Genomic DNA, 20920 nt, shown 5'->3' on the forward strand with positions numbered 1-20920 from the left:
AGTGGAATGAATGTTTTCCACCATTTTATTTTATTTTATTTTATTTTATTTTATTTTTTTCAAATAATAAAATATGACATGTGTGTGACATGCATTTGTGTTCAGGCCCCCTTTACTCGGATACCAATAAATAATATCATGTTACACCAGTTGCCTCCAAAAGTACCTGATTAGTGGTCAAAGTTTGTTCTCATGATACATTAATATGTTCAGTTCCACGTCGTATTGGGGCCAATGTAGGTAGAAAAAAAGAGTAAATTTCCAATTTCCACCAGAAACTTAACACTGACACAAATGTTTTGTGTCAGTAAAAATGAAGTTCTGACCCATTTACAGCCATGTGCAGCATACAGAACATCTCAGAAATGAATCTCAGAAATTATAAGGATGTTTTTAAGATTGAAAAGTTTAAAAATTTGCTAGAAAAAAAAAACTTTAATATTTGGATTAATCTTTTTGTTTTTCAACATCAGAGATGCGATTTATTTTTCTAAAAAAAATTCTGAGATTTTTTTTTTATTTTGCAGAAATATTCCTCTTCTTTTCTATGTCCAATGGCCCTAATATGCCGTCGTGGTTCTGTAAAGGTTATGTGAAGTTTATTTGAGAACCTTAAACATCATCATGGATAAAACGGGTCAGAGAAGAAGCTAGCTGTTTAAATGGGATACAATATTATGTTATGCTATTCAAAGTTTTGAACATCTCACAGAGCTCTGTTTAATCCATCAGCAAAAAACAAACAAAAACAAAAAAAACCTTGAACTTTTTCACATTTTGTCTAATTCACGTGTTTTGAATGGATCTTATAGACTAAGGCATATTTGAAAAGTGACATCAAAATGTGTTTTTTTATTCTAAATGTAATAAAAATTCTAAAACTGTGTCGTTCACTCTTTATATTAAGTAATTTTAAAGATCTAAACTGATTATGAATCGATTAGAAATCGTAGTGAATCAGGAAGATGTGTTTGATAAAGGGTGCCCTCTTGTGGAGAAATCGAGACACTGCTACGGGAATCTCCCCAATCCCAAATCTTTAAATTGTCACCGAGAGCGTTTATGTTTCGTATTTATTAAGAACAAAAAAACAAAGAATGAATAAAAAGTGTCCGACTTGACGTCTATAAGTGTCAACGAAGCAAAAATAAAGGATTTGATGTAGATATTGAGCGCTGCTTGCTTTCTGTCAGAGATGTGACGTTTCGGGGGGCGTGGAGCCTCATTGATTTAAGTGAATCGGTGTCTTTTCCACATATAGTGGTTATTAATAAATTCCAACGGTAAGTGACGTACACCAGCAAATTTCTTTAAAACATTTTAGTTCTTAAGCTGTGAGAGGACGTGTTTGCATCACAGGGTCCTCCTTCATCACTCCTCCTCCACCTCCACATCATCATCATCATCCTGCTGCTGCTGCTGCTCCTTCTTCCTCCACTTCGCAGCCATGGTGGACTCTCCCAGCGCCATGAAGAAAACCTTCACGGTGCCGGAGATCAAGCCGCTGGACAAGTACGACTTCGCCCGGGCCAGGATGTGCGCCAGCGTCCGGTGGTTGCTGTCCAAGTCGTACGGCTCTGCAGGTACGGGCTCCCCCATCACCGGGGGCGCCTCTTGGGGTGGGGCGCTTTAATGCCTGATCCTGCTATAAATGGAGCGCTGAGTTGTTGTTGTTGCTGTTGTTCTTCTGGGGAGGAAACCGTGAGCATCTTTCCGCTCAGCGTCTTCCTTAGTGAAGAAGCCCGGACTGACGTTGCTCCTGTCGCCGCGGCCTACCGGCGTCTCCCCCCCTTCGGTAGATGGGGCGCTGAACTGCTGCAAGGCTTTCAGCCAATTATTAGGCGTGAAAATAAGGCTTCTCAGGAGGAAATTCCTCCCGTGGACCGTGATGCGTGAAGTAGCTGCACGGGCTGCAATGCAACAAAGCCCATTGTGAGAGTCAGTCCGTCAGGCCCGTGGAGCGTTTTTAATTTATTTATATTGAGTCAGTCCCAACAGAAGATGCTTTATTTCTGTCTGTCTCCGTTAGGAACCGGGTTTTGTGCGCTGCACATGGCTGTAAATGGGTCAGAGCTTCATAATTGTGTCAGTGTTACGCACGCACGCGGGGTTACTGCGGGAGCGCGTGCTGGTGTATAGTGAAGGTGACACGGTGAGAAAACGGAGTATTTTTTTTTTTTTTTTAAGGAAATATCTGCCACAAAAATCAATTACCATAAATGCAAAAACCTCTATGGAGACACATTTTCGAAATCTGCATGTCGCGTTCATTTGTTCTGCAAGATGCACGCGCGCAGAATAAAGCGCAGTCTGCTGCAGCCTCGTTTCATTCTGCCTTTCTGATGCTTGGCTGACGTTTTTCTTCTTATCGATCGGGAACGTGGTATCGATCCGTCATTGGTTTTCATTTTAGGTTAATTTATTATCTGTCCATCCACCCTCCTCACCTGGAATATGATCGAAAATCAGTTTTTCTTTTCATATTTTTCATTTGATTCATTTTTTAAATTTAATTCACTCAATAAATATAAATAGTATAACAAGTAAAAGAAATCATGAATTAACTTTTTATTAGCATAAAAAGACAATTAACTATTCAGCTCAGAAGACTATTACAAAATACACAACTAAACGTAAGCTTATTCAACGCTAACCCTTCATCATAATGATTTTTCAAATGCTCTGTTAAATGCAGAAACAGATTTAGTTTTTTTTTATCTTGCTAAGATTGTTCCATACACTGACATCTTTAATTGAAACACGTTTTTCTGTCCTTTCTGAATCTAATGTTTTAGTTTAAGCTATTAAACGAGTAGTGCTGATGACAAGTTTAATATCACGATAAATCACGATATGAGCGTTTCATATCACTCAATGTCAATAATTTTGTCGATATCAATAACTGAAATATTGCCAAAATTGTGTCGTCGCCTTTCCTGTTTTATCCAGTTTTCTCTTCATACTGTTATTTTTTTATTATTATTTTGAAGCAGTTATGAGTAAAGGTGACAAAACCTGAAGCTGCTGCTACCCAAGTTACTCAATGGGTTGTTGGTAGGCAACCACAGACAGCCCGCCAACCAAGCTTTCCTCACTGAGGTTGAGCTGCTAAAGCAGAATGCTGTGCCGCTGTGTCAAAGTTCAGTGAACATTCTTTAAATTGAACATTGAATATTCTATCAGATGTATTAGCTATTGATATTGATCGTGTGTCTATATTGTAACTGATTTCTTGTCCAGCCGAAATGAATATATAGTCTTTAAGCAAACTGGAGAGAGAACATTTTGATGCAATCACAAATTCTGTGTTATTCTGGGTGAGTATTTTTATTAAAATTGGTTATATCCTGGCAGAGAACCAGTTTTTCAGTATAGTTAAATATGGTTATGATCAGAGGCCTTCAGGAGTGTAATATTAATTAGCCTTTGTTACCCAAAATGGCAGTTTTGATGTGTGTTTGGGGTTATTGTGCTGTTTGACCAGTTAAGCGAAGGTAGAGGTAAAGGTTTTGGAAAAAGTCCTCCTTTATCATTTCATCAGCCATGTGCAATTAGGGCTGTGTAATTTTATCAATTACACGATATTGATCAATATTTCATTTCCCCAGGAAGTATTGATTTTCCATCCATGAGTATTGATATATTAAATCCTACTTTGAGTTTTATGTCAAATCCAGGAGTTAAATAAGTTATTAAAAATGTCACGTATTAAAACAATCAGTTACAATTAATTAAATAATGAAATTAAATAGATTAATTGCATTATCTAATATAAGTGAATAAAATATGAAAAAGGTTACTTTTCTGCATAACTAAATACACAAAGCCAAACAATTAACAGTTAAACAAAGCAAATGTATAACAAAAACAACATTTATTACACCAATATGACACCATCAGTTCAATTAATTTAATGCAAGTCCATGGAACAATGACAAAATCACTCTGTCCCCCTAAAATCGTTCAGAAAATTGTATAAATGTATCACATCAAGCCGTATTGTTGGTTGAATATCATGATATATATCGTATCGTGAGCAGAATATCGCATATTGTATTGTATTGTATGACTACAATACAATACAATACAATTAGTGTATCGCTACAGCCTTATGTGTAATGCACCAGTACTACTGGCAGGAAAACATATCCTCAGCATGATGCTACCACCCTCATGCCTTACAGCGAGATTAGTAAGTTAACCCTTGATTGATTCAAACACTCCGCTTGTTGTAGTGATCAAATAGCATGTCTGACCATGAAAGCTTTTTTGGGTTCACTGGTGAAAGTGACAAATTCAAATTTTATGGGTTTTTTTTCTTTTTGTCTTGGCCATCATGACTTTATTTTGAAAAATCCCACTGCTGTTCCAGCAGCTTGGGCTGTTCTTGGACTTTAATTACCCAATTTTCTTTCATCTGAGGGTGACAGATTAGTGGGACAGCTGGTATTTGGGTGGATAAGCCTGAAATCTGCACATTATAGAAGCTAAACCTGAGGTTTGACCTAGCTGAGCTTTTTTTTTTTTTTCTGTCTTTGTCAGCTTGTGAATTAAAGACTTCCTTCGTTCATCATCGGCTGCTTGTCTCAGGGTCCAAACTCTGCTGAGTAACACGGTGATGTCACTGTATTTCTTCTCCATGTTTGGAGACCTGATTGGTCTGGAGGAAAGATTGCGTAAATACTCAATCTCTCCTGGTGATTATGGGACCTTTTCGCGTAATTACGAGATCTTATCTCATTTCCGAGATCCGTAACTCGTTTCTTTATCCGTAATTATAGTTTCTTTAGTGAAATGCGATGCGCTTCAGCAGAAATGTGCGCTGGTGGTGACATTAAAACACTCCTTAATTTGCGGATCTAAAAATGAGAAAAGTAGACTTTTCCACAACATGGAATCTACAATTCCATGTTGAAAACAATCAGTCTACAATCTACAATCTACAATCTACAAATCAGTCCCTGCTGAGAATGAAAACGTGTTCGTTTTCCTACATGCGTGTTTTCCTGCAATGCCTCAAAATGTAACTTATCTCTTGTTAGTGTTGTTTACATCATGGCCCCTGCTCTGCAGTCCCGTCTCATTGCCTCAGCCCTGATCGGGACAAATGGCTGCATGGTTTCCATGGCGACCAAAGGCCCCTTTTCCTCCCTGGAGCAGCAGAAAGAGCAAGACAGCATCCCCCCACCTCCGCTCTCACCGCCCCTCAGCGGATCGTGTCACTCAGCTGTGAAGTCCTGCTGATGAAGGGTCAGAGGATGAGGGGAAGGCAGGGCTTACATGAGGAACGCCACCCAAATCAGGAAAGATCAAATCACTTCTTGGCTTCGTTAGATATCATGTTCAGACACAAAACAGCAGCTGTTTTGGAAGAGCTGCAGAGTCTGAGGTTTCATTTCCTTCCAGTTTTAAGGATCAACCAGAACAGGAATGTGGGTCAGCTGTGGAAGAGAGCATAAAAAGATCCACTCATACTGGTCTGAGATGACTGCTCTCTCTCTCTGCCTGTCTTATCAGAGTTGAGCTGTTCATGCACATGATGACATTATCCTCTCCTGACTTTACCGTCACCTAATTCCCGCTTTCAGGAAAAACGCCTCAGGCTTTTTCCAGAACTTACTCTGGTTTTTATCTTTCCTTTTCTTCTACATCCTCTAGCGCAGTAATGCTGCAGTTTCATGTGCACCAACCTGCAGCAGAGCCTCACCAGGGATTTCCTTATCAGAGAACAATGCAGAGTTAACCTTTTTTTTTTCCTTCTTTTTACGTCTCATATCTGCAGAAAGGTCAAACATTTCCTCTATCTGCACCAAACTGCTGGGCATAAAATGAGAGATCAGTACCTTTATTTCAAACAGCTGTAATGAAGATTTTTTCATTTTTAATGAACTCATTCAAATTTTTATGCTATCTTTCATTTTTCAGGCATAAAGTGTATCGTTCTCCTTAGTAGGCATGATGTCATCATCGTTCAGCTTCAGCTTTATTTATCGGTTAGCTAACAAGGACCAAACAGGAAGTCTCTTGACTGATATAAATCTTAATACATCAACAAATCACCTCTTTTGTTTCAGAATGAGTTTGTATTAGTTTGTGTGTCCACAGTTCCATGAGCCAATGATATTTCATTGTATCTCTGTAAGAACCAGTAAATGAAATGTGTTTCACCAAAAACCTACTTTAATAATTCCCCAAAAGATTAGAAGAAAACCTTCCATCATTTCCCGTCTCTTTTCCCAGCACTGTATGGTAAACAGTCTGAATTTACATCATACTCTTAAAATCATTGCAATCACTCAAATATTTCCTTAGACGTGTTTTACGAAGCCCAGATGTTTAGCCTATTCAAGAAAATGTTCTTGTGTCGCGTCAGCTATCTTGTTTTTTGCTTTTAACTAAAACAACTTAATGCAAGTATTCATAGTCCTTGAGCTTTTCCATATTTTGTCACTTTACAGCCACAAACATGAATATATTTCAATGGAATTTTATGTGAAAAACCAACAGAAAGTGGTGTAAAACTGTGGACTGAAAAATTAATTATTTTTTTTTACCTTTTTTAAATTTTTTTACGAATGAAATAATAGAACACCTGTCCCATTTTGCTGAGTTGCCTTCACATGTTGCTTGACCACCTGTGTGTAACATAATCTCAGTACAAATACAGCTGCTGAAAAGTCCAAGGCTTATGAATACCTTTGCAAGCCCCTGTAGCCCTTGATCATCTTTTGATTAAGGATCCTAAATCTGGCTAGAAGTTTGGTCTATTTCAAAGTAGTGCATCCAGACGGACCGTCTGACTCCAGGTTCTCTTTACGTTTCCAGAAAACGTCCCAGTGGAGCTCCGGGAGCCGCTGTACAGGGACCAGTACGAAGAAGAGCACCTGAAGCCGTCCGTCGCCAAGCTGCTCCTCTCCCCAGAGATCTACTGTCGAACCCAGGCCCTGCTGGCTCAGGGACACAAGGGCCCCGCTCCAGCGTCGCAGGGGCCCCCGGCCGACAACTCGGCTCTCCTGCAGTTCCTCACCAAGAAAGGGTTCTGCCCGAAGGTGCAGGAGGCCGACGTCACCGAGGAGGACCTGAGCAAGAACCCCATCAACACGGTGCGTCTGAGTGTGCTACGTTTCCAGAGAAGAGAAATAAAAAAAGGAAGAGTTGAATATATATTTATAAATAATTACATTTATGTAAACATTTACTGTTATAACGTCAACTGTATCAAAGTCAGCGTGTAACGATGCATAATAGACCAGGGATGCGCGATATATTGGCGTTAACATCGGTATCGGCCGATATTAGTTATTTTTTAACATAGCGTTATTGGCCCGATCAATAAAACTGCAATCAATATTTATTTCCATCATGTTTCCCTTTGTTTCTGGAGGGGAGTAAAGGAGGATGATCATGTGATATTTGTGACGGTCAACGCATATAATATTGGTAAATATCGGTTAGCAATACTAATATTGGATATTGATATTGCCGCAAATTTTCATATCGGTGCATCCTCACATTATGCTGCTGTAGTGCAAACAAAAAATATTTGCATTGTTTTCACAAATCAAAGGTGATCAACAAAATTTGACAAAATGACAACAAAAAAAACTTCAAATGAAAGTGAAACTGATTTCTACAAAATAATGACATTTAATTCAAAACAGGTAACATAAAATGAGTGACTGAATAAATATCCTCCTCTAATCCACATCTAGTGAAGTGAATCACTTAATGCAAATATTTTTATTTAATCATCATCCTGTAGAAATACGTTTTCACTTTGACATTGCAGGGTTTTTTGACATTAAAATTTTGTTGATCATTATCGATTTGTAAAACAATAAAAGAGCAAAAACATCGATCAGTTTGCTGCCAGTGTTGGATCCGTTTCCCCTCGGTACTGATCAGATTGTCTCCATCTGATCGATGCAGAAAGCGCATCTGGCCCTCATCGACTCGCTGATGTCACTGTTTGCCAAAGAGACGACCGAGCAGGTCAAGATGGCGGCCGAGGCGGAGCAGATCGGCGTCGGGGCGCCGTGGGAGAACGCTCTGCTGTTCTGGGTCAACCGGGTGAGGCTTTTAAAGTCCACATTATGAATTTATATCTCATACTTTAAAACTAGTTGATCATAAAAGCCCAGCTGGTAACAGGTGTTGTGTAAGGAAGCCTGTAGTTGATGCCCTCATTGATTTTGCATTAATCCCTCATCCTCTGAAAGTACATGGCGACAGTGGAAAGGAATGTCAACAAATAGATGGATGGATTTAAAGAATGCTCTTCTTATTTTGGTAATAACTTTGTGTTTGTTTCTCATGTGTTTTGCACTTTCAGTTGAACCAGAAGTTAAGAGAAAGCACAGAGGAAGAGGAGCTTCCCAAGTCACAAACATGCACCGATCTGCAGCCTGTTCAAGAATCGGTAAAAGAAAACAAACAAAACAACAAAAGCATGTTCACAGATCAGTCGCATAATGCCTTCATTGGCCTTCCTCTGCTAACCCCAACCATCACCAAACACTGTTCTAACCACACTGTAGCTGCGTTTCCATTACAAATGTGTGCAAAACTTTGCAAATATTCCGCTAACATCGAAAAAAAAAAACCACAAATTCGCAATTGTGGTGTTTCCATTAAGTTAGAAAACACAATTAAAATCACACCTGAGTAAGTTTCTTCACGCAATAATAAGTCATTAAAAAACATACAGCGCCATCATTCTCCTGTCACTTCCTGTCGTTCACGGTTTGCGCAAACGGCAACATCCGGTTGTTGATCACGTGACTTGTGCGACTCGAAAAAAGAAATTTTCATTGCAGTTTTGCAAAAAGAAAAAAAAAATCGCTTAACCTAGTGCCAAAACTTATTAATTTTATTTTTAATTGCCGTGTTTTCATTAAGCAAATTCGTTTTCAAAACGTCAAATTGCGCAGTTGTATGGTCAATGGAAACGCAGCTTGGGTTGTCTAACAGCTAATACCGGGCCAAAAACCATAACAAAAGCTCCTTACTATTGCTAATTGCTAACATTTAGCGATGGTGCAGCTTCTAACATCAGCTTCGGTCTGCTTGTGTCTTTTCTCCCCCTGTGCGCCTGTCTGTCTTTCTTTGCTTCCCGGCAGTGCCAGTCCAACCGCTGGTACTGGAAACTAGTCCCCGTAAGTGTCCTCCTCTCTTGTCCTGTTCGTGTCTCTGAAACTGTCTGTCTGCTGTGGCTGACCTTACTGTGCCTGCTGGAAATGTCGCACATATTTCCTATGTGTCCTCCTGGGAAATAGTTATTTTATTTTATTTGTGAAGGATCATTACAGTTAAAACATCCTCTGAGGAGTTAAAGGGAGCATTTGTTTGTGTTACGTGATTTGTAGGTGCTTTTGTGTTACAAACTGATGCTTGTAAATGTGTTTCTGATGTCTATGTTCAATCATCGGATTAAGTGAGTCGAGGGAGAGAATGGGGGTGTTGGAAAGAGAAGATGGAGGTGAAATATAAGTAGTCATGCCCTCTGAACTCTTCCACATTTGTCACATGACAAACCCTTAAATCATTTTTGCCTCAGCTTTATAAATATATCCCACTTTGTATTGGCCTCTATCATTGGCCAAATGTGATTATGATGTGACAAATTGTGTAAAAGCTCAAAAGGTCTGAATACTTCCGCATGGCCCAGTACCTACCTCTCTTCTTCTCTCCTCCTCCGCCTTCAGAGCAGAGCCATGTTGTGGTGTGGCGGTTTCCATAGTGACCGGCCCCCTTGTCATTTATGCCTGTTTCCCTCTCTCTGCCATCCCTCCCCATCCAGCATGCTATCGCTTTTTGTTTGAAGGAGTCGGGGAATAAGCCTCCTGTGGTAACGTATTACACCTTGCTCTTCTCTCACTCCCATCCGACTGACCCACCGATCCATCGCCACACCACTCACCTTCGACCCGACTGACTGACCTTTACGGTGGCCCTCAAGTGCAAACCACTTCAACAAACCACTAAGCACGACTACACATTTAAAAACACAACCACATATTGAAAAACACAGCAACATTAACTACGCACATGCACAAATTAAGAAAACAGAACGACATTAGCCAAACAGTAGAGACTGGACGATTCCACTTCTGTCTTTAGAACCGTAAAATAATCTTTGTTTAGATAGACGGAAAGTCAGTCACAGCGCTATGTTTTGCCCAAGCTGCGAAAAAGAACAAGGCTGAGCTTCATAGTATGTCCTGACTCAAAATATTCTTGGATACCTGTGGCTACGTTAGCATTCATATCTTCAACAAACGCACAAAACCCAGAATAACTTCTGGTCCTGAAGTTGAAAGTGGTGTCGTCCAATCAGAAGTTTCCTATTGGGACCTAGTTCCACTGTTTTGCTGATGTCGTTGTTTTTTGTAGTTTGTAATTTTGCTTAGTTCACTTTGTTTTTGAACTTGTAGTTGGGTTTAGCGAACCGTTGAAGTGGCCACTGTAGGATTTCGCACTAACAGCCTCTCCAACCCCGAAGTTGGGGACGGTTGGGATCTAAATCATCTGCTTTCAGCACTGCTCACTCCCACTCATGTGTTGGAAAGTCGTGCTAAAGGAGGCAGATCGTCGATGTTTGATGATGGAACATCTTCAACCTCCTCCAACAATGCGGCAGAAGTTACAGTCAATGCACTTAAAGTCATGCGACATCTTTTTCTTTCTGTTTGTCTCACCTGGACAATAAACCATCTAAGCAGTAACAATCACGGCTTTTTAATTTAATTTCAAAGACTATAAACTACCAGAAGCGGTCCAACTTTTCTGTTTTCGTTGCATGGATGCTGGTTAGCACATTCTTGTTTTTCACACACATTTTTCTAACCAAGGCTTTTTTCATGACCGTTTCTTTTCACGATTGAGCTTTGCCCGGCAGCCATTTGGTTGGTGTATGTGTGTGTATGTTTGTATTTATCAAATGCGGCTTGTGCTTTGTTTATGTGGGATTTTCTTCTAACTTCAAATTGCCTGGCTTCACAGTTTTAGTCATTGCTTTTGGTTCTCATGCGATGGAAGGCTTGCACTGGCTGGTTCATGTTTACAGGGTTCCTACCTTTAATTCCCACATGGCCAACATTCTAGGCTAAAGTATTTTTAACTCCGCACATTTTCAGAGTTCTCTACTTTCCTGGAAATAACTTTAAACAAATTCCAGACTCTCCCAGACTGCCTGGGAACCCTGTACTTTATTTTGTTTGCTTCTTTTAAGCCTACTTCAAAGTTGTACTTGTATTTGTGCTCAACACAACTGTCTCCTGTCCTGTCTGAGCTCATCTTTCTGTATCTGTTGGGGGAGCACTTCCTTTTTTAACTCCCTGTCTAAACATCTTTTGCTGTCCTGTGTTGTTCTCCTCTAGATTCGCTATAGAAAGGACAAAGTGCAGTCCAAGCTGACTCCCACTTTCCCTTTGGTTTCTGCGGTCAAAGATCTGTCTAACGGCTGCGCCATAGCTGCTGTTCTACACTACTACTGCCCCAGCCTGCTACCTCTAGAGGGTACTAACAAGAACATACACTGCAGTTAAAAGTCTAACAAATCAAAAATAAGAGACTCAATCATGGTTTCTTGCAGTAACATAATCTTACAAGGAATGTTATATGAAAAGGAAAAAAATAACATGTTGGAAAATCTGCTTCTTTTGGCCAAACATCAAACTAAGAAAGATAGGAAAACATACCGTTCAACTAAAACTTATGTGTTTGTAGAAGTCGAGCAATGACAACAGGAAAATAGATATTGGCCAACATCTGATCATGTACACACTGCAAAAAGGCAAAATTATTTAAAGTATTATTGGTCTGAATTCTAGTGCAAAGGTCTTTGTTCACTTGAAATAAGAGAAAATTAACTTACAGCAAGGTGTAGAAACTTGTTTTAAGTCAATAATTCCTTAATGTTGACTAGTTCTGCTGGTAGATTATTCCACTTATTACATGGATGAAATGCCATGTTACATCTGCTAACTAGTACTTTTTCATCAGTATTAAAGAATTATTTACTTATAACAAGTTCCTATATCTAGCTGAAAAGTTACTTATTAGTTTTGTCTTATTTCAAGTGTACAGGGATATTTGCACTAGAAAGCAGACAAAATTTACTCCGTAAGTTTTTGTTTTTGTCAGAGTAATAATGAAAAGGTTTAAAATGATTATAAATTCAACATAATACATGAATTACCACCATAAAGCACACCTTCATGTGTTCCTGTCTGCTCTGGTTCCAGATGTTTGTCTGAAGGACACCATGTCTGTGGCTGACAGCGTCTACAATCTGCAGCTGATCAAGGAGTTTTGTGAGAGCAACTTACAGAGCTGCTGCCCCCTGGCTGTGGAGGACCTGCTTTACGCTCCACCAGCGCTGCATGTAGGCATACAGATCTTTCACAGTGATGACGATATTGCTAGATATCAAATATAAAGCACTCTGCAAAGATCTTGTGTCATCTGTGATTTCTAATTATTTTGTTGCTATGCTAGCTCTCTTTTTGTTTCTATGCTAGTTTCTAAGCTAGCAATGCCAGACTTTCCTTTAATCATTTAAAGAGGTATTGCTGTCTTTCAAAATTTTCTAACTGTTTTCACATTTTGAACTTTGGGTGCCTTTCCACTTATTCCTAGCAGCTGGCTATTTCCTTAATGTTGAAATTAACTATTTCCTCATTTATCTATTAATAAATAAGGAAAGTGAACAAGTGGAGGGCTAAGTAGACATCAAAGTATAAAAAAAATCTAAAATGTTTGCACAGTGCTTTATAGATGGAAAGAGTGTAGATGTTCTCAAGTATATGTTTGTATTTACAAAAAGCCTCTTGGAGAACAAAAGTCGGGTGAGATGTGGTCGACTTATAGCTTTTCAGACGCACCAGGGCGGAGAAGAAATGATCACTTAGCGACCACTAGTTAGCAATCAACATGAGACCTTAGCATAGGATTCAGTGGGAATGCTGTTTGTTGTGCTCTTTGGATAATGGCAATCAGCAGTATTTATCATTTAGCCCGACAGCATTGTAATAAATGGGAGTGTAACTATTCATTCCCCTGCAGCTGAATATGATGAGCTTCATAGCAGAGCTGCTGGAGTGGTTTGAGGTGAAGAAACCTGATTTTGTGAAGCCCATCCAACCCATTGACCTCACAGGTTAGTCCCTCCATCACCCCTCATTTGTTTTAATCATGGCTACGTGCGTTTCGGTAACACTCACCCTGTATTTCTTTGTGTATCTTCTAGATGTCTCAGGATTACTTGACTGTACAAGTCCTGTCAGCGGGAACAGCAACAGGTACCAGCTTCCAGCTTCCTGTTAGACACACTTGAGGCATTTGGTATTGGAAAACATTACATTGCAAAATCATTTGCAATTGATAAAAACACATAGATGCGATTGTTACTCTAAAATGACAGAAAATTAGTAGATACAATTGAATTAGACATGCACTTCTGCTATGGTTTGCTGAGACATCCATTGTTAAAATAAAAGCTGCAGTGAATGATGTTTTACCTCAAATGAGGGAATAAAAAGTCTGCTCAAGGTTCTACGTGTTCTAATTTTATCAAGGCATTTCACGTGCGAACGTATAGCCGAGGCTTTGGACTTCTCACGTTTTGACATCCATTGCTGTCATTTGCATAGATAGATTCTACAAGGACATTTGGAGTAACCTGAAAAGAGAGTTTCGTAGATTTAGGTTCAAATCTGAGGTGTGAGTGAAGTCTAGTTTGTGCTAAAAGGGAGTCAATGTAAAGGGATTATATTAAACCTTTTTCTATTTCAAGTTATTTAAGAGATGTTTATCATGTTTGCTTGCTATCAGTAAATTTGTCTGTTAAACGTAAACACTCAGAAATGCTAAAAGCTAAATAATCGCATGTCTCTAACTCTGTTATTTCTCTGGTAGTGGCTCTCCATCGTTCATCTTCAAACAACCTTTTGTGCCCATATCCTCTCCAGTGTGTCCAGGTATGATAATCTACACTTTGCATCCCAGCAGCACTGTACACTTTCTTACACTTTCATTGATTGTGTTCAACGACCCTTTGCAGAAAACAAGAGCTGGACAAAGAAACAAATCAGGTACATAAACACGAAAGCTTTTTGTTTTAGTATTGTAAATGTGTCGTATTCGTATTTTAATTTCTTTACTCTTCTTATGTTGGCTTCTGTGGTTTCTGCTTCTCAAACGCTCGTTGGCATCCATCTCTGTGTCATCACCCACCACTCTGCAGTCGTCCTCTGTCAGCAGTGACTTTCAGCATCCCATTCGGCCTGGACAGTGATGTTGACATTGTCATGGGAAACCCAATAGATTCTGTCTTTCGCTCTGTCAGCACCGACAACCTCGCCACGGGCATCCCGGCTCTGAGCTCACCGGCAGTGGCAGCAGGGATGACTCGCGTCCCCTTCAGCCCTCCAGAGGACCTGAGCCACCTGGTCAGCGCCTCAGCCCCTTCACAGCGTTCCTCCTGGGTCCCCTATGCACAAACGGCACCTTTGGGAGAGCTGCCGACCATCGAGGAGGCCAGGCAGGTGGTTCACATACCTGGTGACAAAGATAGGAAGAAGGGAAGACCGACTGAGAAGAGTGGACGAGATGGGTATACAAGCAGGCCGGAACCAAGGCTGTGCCCAGAGGGAGCTCCTGCAGGGTTTTTTCTGCACTCCCCTGAAGAGGACGGCCCCCTGCTCAGCAGCTCAGCTCCCTGTCGCTCTGGCGTCCAGTACCGACCGGTCAGAGGGAATGCGGGGAGTGCTGAAAGACAAGGTCGGAGAGAGAGATCAAGAAAGCACTCTGATATGTCGCGTGACGATGACTCCGTCTTGAGAGATGGCAGCATTGACTCATCCGAAGCTTCGGATGACGCTCCGAGAAACGCCCCCGGGAATATTCGGCCATCTGCCGGCAGAGAGAGTCACAGCAACAGCAGCCCACGCATGACGAACTTCGCCGAGCGCCGAGACAACAGACGGAGACACCCCGCCACTCCCGGGGAAGAGTTGACTTCTGCTCCGACCCCAACAACCCCAACCCCAGGCACTCCATACACTCCCTCCACACCAGTGTTCAGTCAGCAGGGGAGTCCGGGTCCCAGAGGGCCAGAGCCGGGCTCTGAAGCCTGGGACCTGGGTGCCAGACTTGAAGAGAAGCGCAAAAATATCGAGGCCCAAAAGAAACGCATTGAAGCTATTTTTGCAAGGCACAGGCAGAGACTTGGAAAAAATGCTTTCCTTCAGCTGAAAAGAGAGCAAGGCGAGGGGGGAGTGGAGGGCGCAGAAGAGGATGGCTTGACCCTTGAGGAGCGTCTGACTCGAATGGAGGAGCAACTGAAACAGGAGGAGGAGAAAGAGACGGAGAAAGACAAGCCGCCCGTTTCCAACCCTCCTCGTTTGGAGAAACAGGTCACCTTCTCTGTGGACAGTAAGAAAGCAGGTGAGAAAGAAAAGGGAGCAGAGATGGGAGAAAAAAAAGGCACAGAGAAAGGAGGGGAGGGTGTCATCGTGGAATACAATGAGGTGGTGCAGAAGTTGAGTGAAGCACTGCAGTCTCTCCAAAAAGACATGCAGAAACTTACGGAACAGCAGCAGCAGCTCATGAGCAACCAAAGACCTAGGAATACGCCCAAAACCACCCCACGAAGTAGCTCCAAAACTCCTCCTCACACACCAACAAAGACGCCACCGAGAACACCAACCAGGACTCCCTCCAGGAGCACCACTAAGGCCTGGGTGATCCCTGCTGCTTCCAACACCCCATCTGCCTCCTCCCCATCCCGCCGCTCCCACCTTCCTTCCTCCTCCGCCTCTCCCAAAGCGATCATCTCCAGCTCATGCCCAGCTCCTCGAACTAAGCTCCACTCCTCCTCCTCTCCTCGCAGCCCCAAACACAGCACCCGTCCCCACCACCACCAGCCCCACCCACGGCCCTCTGAACTCAAGTTCCCTCCGCTCAACCGCGTTTTGACGCCAACCCAGAACGTGGACACCATCCCACACCTGCGCCGTGTCTCTCCCAGCAAGTGTCAAGTCCAGACATCGTCTTCCTTCCGCATCGGTGGACCTCGGACCCCTCAGGAGCCTCCTCAGCCCACTCAGCAGCCTCCGCCGCCTCCTCCTGATGAGAACACCTCAGACACAGGCTCGAGTGAGACGCCCACCCAGTTCAGCCTGGAGCTGGAGCAGGAGGACTCAGAGTCAGTTGGGGCACTGCCGGTCTTGCCTCAGTTCAGACAAGAGAGGCCGAGGGCCGCTGGAGGCAGCAGCTCCGGTGCTCCTTCTGAGTGCTCATTTGAGAGCGACACACTGTCCCTTTCTGCTGCGTTCAGCGCAGGAGGTGAAGGAGAAAGAGACGACGGTCCTAGGCAGCCCTGCAGCCTGATTGAGGTGTCCCTGTCATCTGTGGGAGGGCCAGAAGGGGGCAGCGATGAACCAACTGATGAGGGCCAGGAGTTTTCCTCTGATTCCATGAGTGACCACACAGAATCTGCTGCAGAGGCTGCAAGAGAACCAGTTCCTCAACAGCAAGACGCAACAAACCTACTTAATCGAGCTGCAGAGGGCAGCGATGGGCCAGAAGCACAAACAGAACCAGCAGAGGAGCGCAGTGGATTCACCGAGGCAGCAGAACCAGGTGGGGAGAAGAAAGAAGAACACGGGACAAGAGGAGGACTCGGGTTCTTCTTTAAGGTTAGTGTTTAAAATGCTGCACAGCAACAAAATCACAGCAGTTCAGCATATCTGAAAGCTCAGGAACAAATGTAGTTTTCTAAAAGTTTCTGCTTTTCAGTGTTTCCCTGAGTCCCCGTTTACTCGCTACATGTACAGTGTTTGTTTAGGTATTTTCCAAGCATAAATAAGAACGGAAAAACAAAACATAGAATTTGTAGTTCCCTATCTCATAAAGCATATGATAGGCCAATGCAGACTGATTCATAACTATAAGGATTAAGGAAAATTAAACTTGATTTTCAACATTTTGTTTTACAAATAAAACTCTGAAAAGATACTGTTAACTAAAATCCAGTGCAACCAACCAGTGACTAATTTAATCTCAATATAAAGAAAGCTATTTAATTCAATTCAGTTATTTTTATATATCACCATTTCACAATAAATGTTGCCTCGCGGCACTTTGCAAAAAAAAAGTCATTTCAGTTCAATCAACACATGCATTCCAGTTGATGCTAATTATCAAAGAGTGCATTGAGCTCAATGAATTATTAAAACTACAAAGTACTTCTCATTGCAGACGGTTGTAAATGGCATATTAAAGGAGTACTGTTGTGATGCTGTGCAGAAAGCAGGGAGCAGGAAAGAGCAGGAGCTTCTTAAAGAGACAGAGGCCCAGTTTCAAGGCGACAAATTTCAAAATCAAGTTTCTTTAAAGTCATGTTTGATATTTATAAAATTTTTATAACGACTAAAGTTAACAAAGTTACTTGATTGTGCTATAAAATGACACTACAAGCCTAGAAAATATATAATACCGTCCCTTCAAGGCTCCTGGTTTTCCGTTAAAGATTTTTGCATTTTACACGTTTTAGGACTTTGGCAGTTACATGGATGATGGTGCATTTGTGTGTTTGCAGAAGGATGTTCACAGTGAAGGGGAGATGGCTCAGCGGAGAGCTCTGCTGCTAGAAAGACAACAGAAGAGGACAGAGGAGCTGAAACGGAGGAGACAATGGCATGAGCAGGAGAGAGAAAACAGGTGGACCGACTGCAGACTTTCTGTTATTTAAATGCTTCAAGTCAAGCCGCTAACGTAACATAAACCTTCTTCCTTCTGGTCCTCAGACCAGCATCCTCTGAAAGAAGAGCGGCGTCGCCCTCCAACACCTCGCCGTCCCCCACTCCTCCTGCCACCCCAGCACGCCGTGGCGACTTCACGCGAGGGGAGTACGAGCGGCGGCAGCAGCTGAGAATCATGGAGGACCTGGATAAAGTTCTGAAGCAGAAAATGACCAACCACCCGGGTCGAACGGCCACGAAGAAAACCCGCTCACGGCCTCGTAGCATGACTCGGGAGGAAACCAAGCTGTCTCTGAGTCCGGCCAAAGGAGCTGCTGGTAAATTAAGAAAGAAGAAGAAGGAGAAAAAAATGAGGTAGCGGCATGTATCAATCGTTAGAACTGACTGAACTTTTGTTTCCTCAGGTTCTCAGCTGACAAAGGTCTACTCACACTCCTCGCTAAACCTTGCAGCTACAGACGAGCCTGGAAACAACAACGACTCCACGAAGAAAGCCCAGAGGTACGACGTCGTGTCAGACTGTGTCTTTTCCTCAAAATAAGACCCAATGTTCCAACGTCAATATTTCAAGCAAAAAAAATAAAAAATAGAAATGTTGATTTTTCATCGTTTTTGTTACTCAAACTGAAGAGATTTGGTCATGGAATGTTATTGGACAGGAAATTTGCATATAATTTCTGCCAACAGGGTCACAAACTATCACAACTTGAAAAATCTTGGCGAAGAACATCTCTACAATTTACTGTAAACAATTATTCAAAAACAAAGTACATATAATGTATTTTGAACTTTTTCAGCTCAAAACTTTCCACGTTTTTTCAAGAAAGTCCCTGCATTTTTTTCTGTAAATTTACTCCTCCTCTTTTTTCTATCAACAATGGCCCCAACACATAACTTACAATACTGCTGTAAACACATCGGATTTAGCAAAACGCTACTTTCCATATTCAATAAAGAGGGAAGATTTGCAGCTGAGGCCCCCCCTCCCCGGGTCTCGTTCCTCCAGATGAATCGGGTCGTGTAATGAGACGAAGGCTCAGCGTTGTGCTGTTTGTGTTCCCTCCAGCAGCCGTGTTGATTCACCTTCACGATGTGTGACCCCAAGCAGACCCATAAATCAGAACGGAGACAAAGACTGGGAGTCTGGCTCCAACGGGACCTCGCCTGCCCCAGAATACACAGGTACAGCAGTAAACGGTGCAGACGTGTTCAGTCTTGTAAGGAATATTAGCACCATGTCAGAGTCTCCTGCTGGTAAATGTGAATCACTTTTCCTTCCAAGGAAACAATTCCTATCATTTATATTGATCAGTTCTGTTGTTGGACAAATCAGAGATAAAGTAGATGTCACCTAAAGATGTTGATAAAGTCGTCTACTTTTCCCATCTGAATGTAAATCTATAAAATAATAAATTGACATGATGTCAGTTGTTGAGGCTGGCGGTAAAGTACAAACAAAATACTCCTACTGATAAGAAGAAAAGAGAAAAACTGTAGATAGATCTTAGTGAGCGAAGGAGAAAGTAAAAGGTGGAAACATCACTTGTTTGAATGCCGTAATTTTCAGCTTTTGGTCATGGCTTTCTATTTTGCAGGTCCAAAACTCTTTAAAGAGCCAAGCTTCAAGTCTAATAAGTTCATTATTCACAACGCTTTGTCGCGCTGCTGCCTGGCCGGAAAGGTGAACGAGTCACAGAAAAACAAGATAGTCGAGGTGGGGGGTTTAATTTCTTCTTCCTTTTAATTTACAGAAACTCTTCTGATGGTGTGTAAAAATCGTAATTAAAGACGTAAATTTCTTCACTCTGCTGCTCCTCCAGGAAATGGAGAAGAGCTCCGCCAACCACTTCCTCATTCTCTTCCGCGACTCCAACTGTCAGTTCAGGGGCGTTTACACCATGAACCCCGACACCCAGGAGCTGGTGCGGCTGGCGGGCGTGGGGCCGCGCTACGTCAGCTCCGGCCAGGTGGAGTCCATCTTCAAATACAGCTCCGACAGGAAGCAGTTCAGCTCTATCCCATCAAAAACCATGGGGATGAGCGTCGACGCCTTCACCATCCCCAGCCAGCTGTGGCAGGGCGGCGGCGTCGGTGGAGCAGGAGGCGGCGGCAGCAGGAGGGCTAGCGTCACCAAGAAGGTGGCCGTCTCCAAGTGAGGACGGCTGTACTTAGATTATTACAGTGAAAAAGCTATTCGGATATTTATGTGAACACAGATGGATCCTCATGTGTTAATTTTTTTTTAAGTACAAAAAAAAAACTTCTATTCCCTTTACATCTTTAAAAATGTCCACTGTGCAAATATAGCAGAACAGAAACATATTCTAAAGGAGGAAGTGGAGCATTTCTTTTAAAAAAGGTTCCTGATTTACTCAATTTATACCCATTAATTGTTTGAAGTTCAAACTCGAGCTTTTCTGTTGAAAGAAAATCCAACACTTTTTGATTTGCACATTAAAAAAACAAAACTTTTGGATAGTTCCTGTTTCTCTTGGCCTCTGAAAATGCCTTTGAAGACAAATCGACTGACTGAACTTTTGATTTTGTATTTATTTATTTACTTATTTTTTTACTTTGATGTTAACTCTCCCAGTACCTGTTGCCATGTGGATGAAAGCACATTAAATAGCCATAAACAAGTGACGCAGAGATGAAGGAGGATGCCGTTCGGATGTTATTTATTTCTGGCAGTTTTCATAACTGCAGCATGAATGGTTCTTTACTCTATGTGGTGAAACGATATCACAATGTAAGCTTGTGATTTAATGAAACTTACCATGTGTGAGCATTAGATGCTGATCTAAAAAAATGTTTTTGTACAGTAAACTTTCAGCATAATACCGAATGATGTGTGAGAGGAACCTGGACTGTCGTGCTCTCAGGTGGAGATGAGTGCTGATAGCCGACAAATAAATACAAACTTGGATCTGAGTGGATTACTTAATTCAATTTTTTTTATTTCAGAAATGTGCATGATGCATTTTGAACACTACAATAAATCTCAAAAGGAGAAACCAAAACTGAGTCTGAGTAAAGGAAAGCTTGCTACGTCGCTTGAATTATTCGTGTAATTTTTTGTAACATTTCCTAGAATTAAGGACCTATTCGTATGTGTAAAAAGTTTGAATATTGCATTAAAGTGCAGTAATTCCTCC

General features: G+C 41.8%; 1 protein-coding gene and 1 long non-coding RNA gene across 4 annotated transcripts in view; one reads left to right on the plus strand and one right to left on the minus strand.

Moving 5' to 3' along the window:
* The window catches only part of LOC148160340 (uncharacterized), a 259172-nt gene that overhangs the window by 37144 nt on the left and 201108 nt on the right, over positions 1-20920 (minus strand). The gene's annotated exons all lie outside the window — the stretch shown is intronic.
* On the plus strand, positions 1206-20696 carry LOC106922853 (calmodulin-regulated spectrin-associated protein 3-like). 3 transcript variants are annotated; one of them, XM_014995593.2, is made up of 19 exons: positions 1206-1583; positions 6826-7103; positions 7930-8070; positions 8333-8419; positions 9120-9155; positions 9800-9847; positions 11379-11517; positions 12246-12385; positions 13066-13159; positions 13250-13301; positions 13918-13979; positions 14063-14093; positions 14246-16700; positions 17603-17724; positions 17811-18082; positions 18170-18266; positions 18832-18947; positions 19361-19479; positions 19586-20696. In XM_014995593.2, exons 1-19 carry the CDS (start codon positions 1448-1450, stop codon positions 19919-19921), a joined length of 4761 nt encoding a protein of 1586 aa, XP_014851079.2. In that variant the 5' UTR covers positions 1206-1447; the 3' UTR covers positions 19922-20696. The 3 variants fall into 3 exon arrangements, with proteins under 3 accessions (XP_014851079.2, XP_014851080.2, XP_087865579.1); XM_014995594.2 differs by having other exon boundaries at positions 18835-18947; XM_088009453.1 differs by lacking the exons at positions 1206-1583; positions 6826-7103; positions 7930-8070; ... (1 more) ...; positions 9120-9155; positions 9800-9847 and having other exon boundaries at positions 11269-11517; positions 18835-18947.

Source organism: Poecilia mexicana, unplaced genomic scaffold, assembly GCF_051168715.1.
Source record: "Poecilia mexicana isolate PSO_F unplaced genomic scaffold, ASM5116871v1 scaffold_2, whole genome shotgun sequence".
NCBI lineage: Eukaryota > Metazoa > Chordata > Actinopteri > Cyprinodontiformes > Poeciliidae > Poecilia > Poecilia mexicana.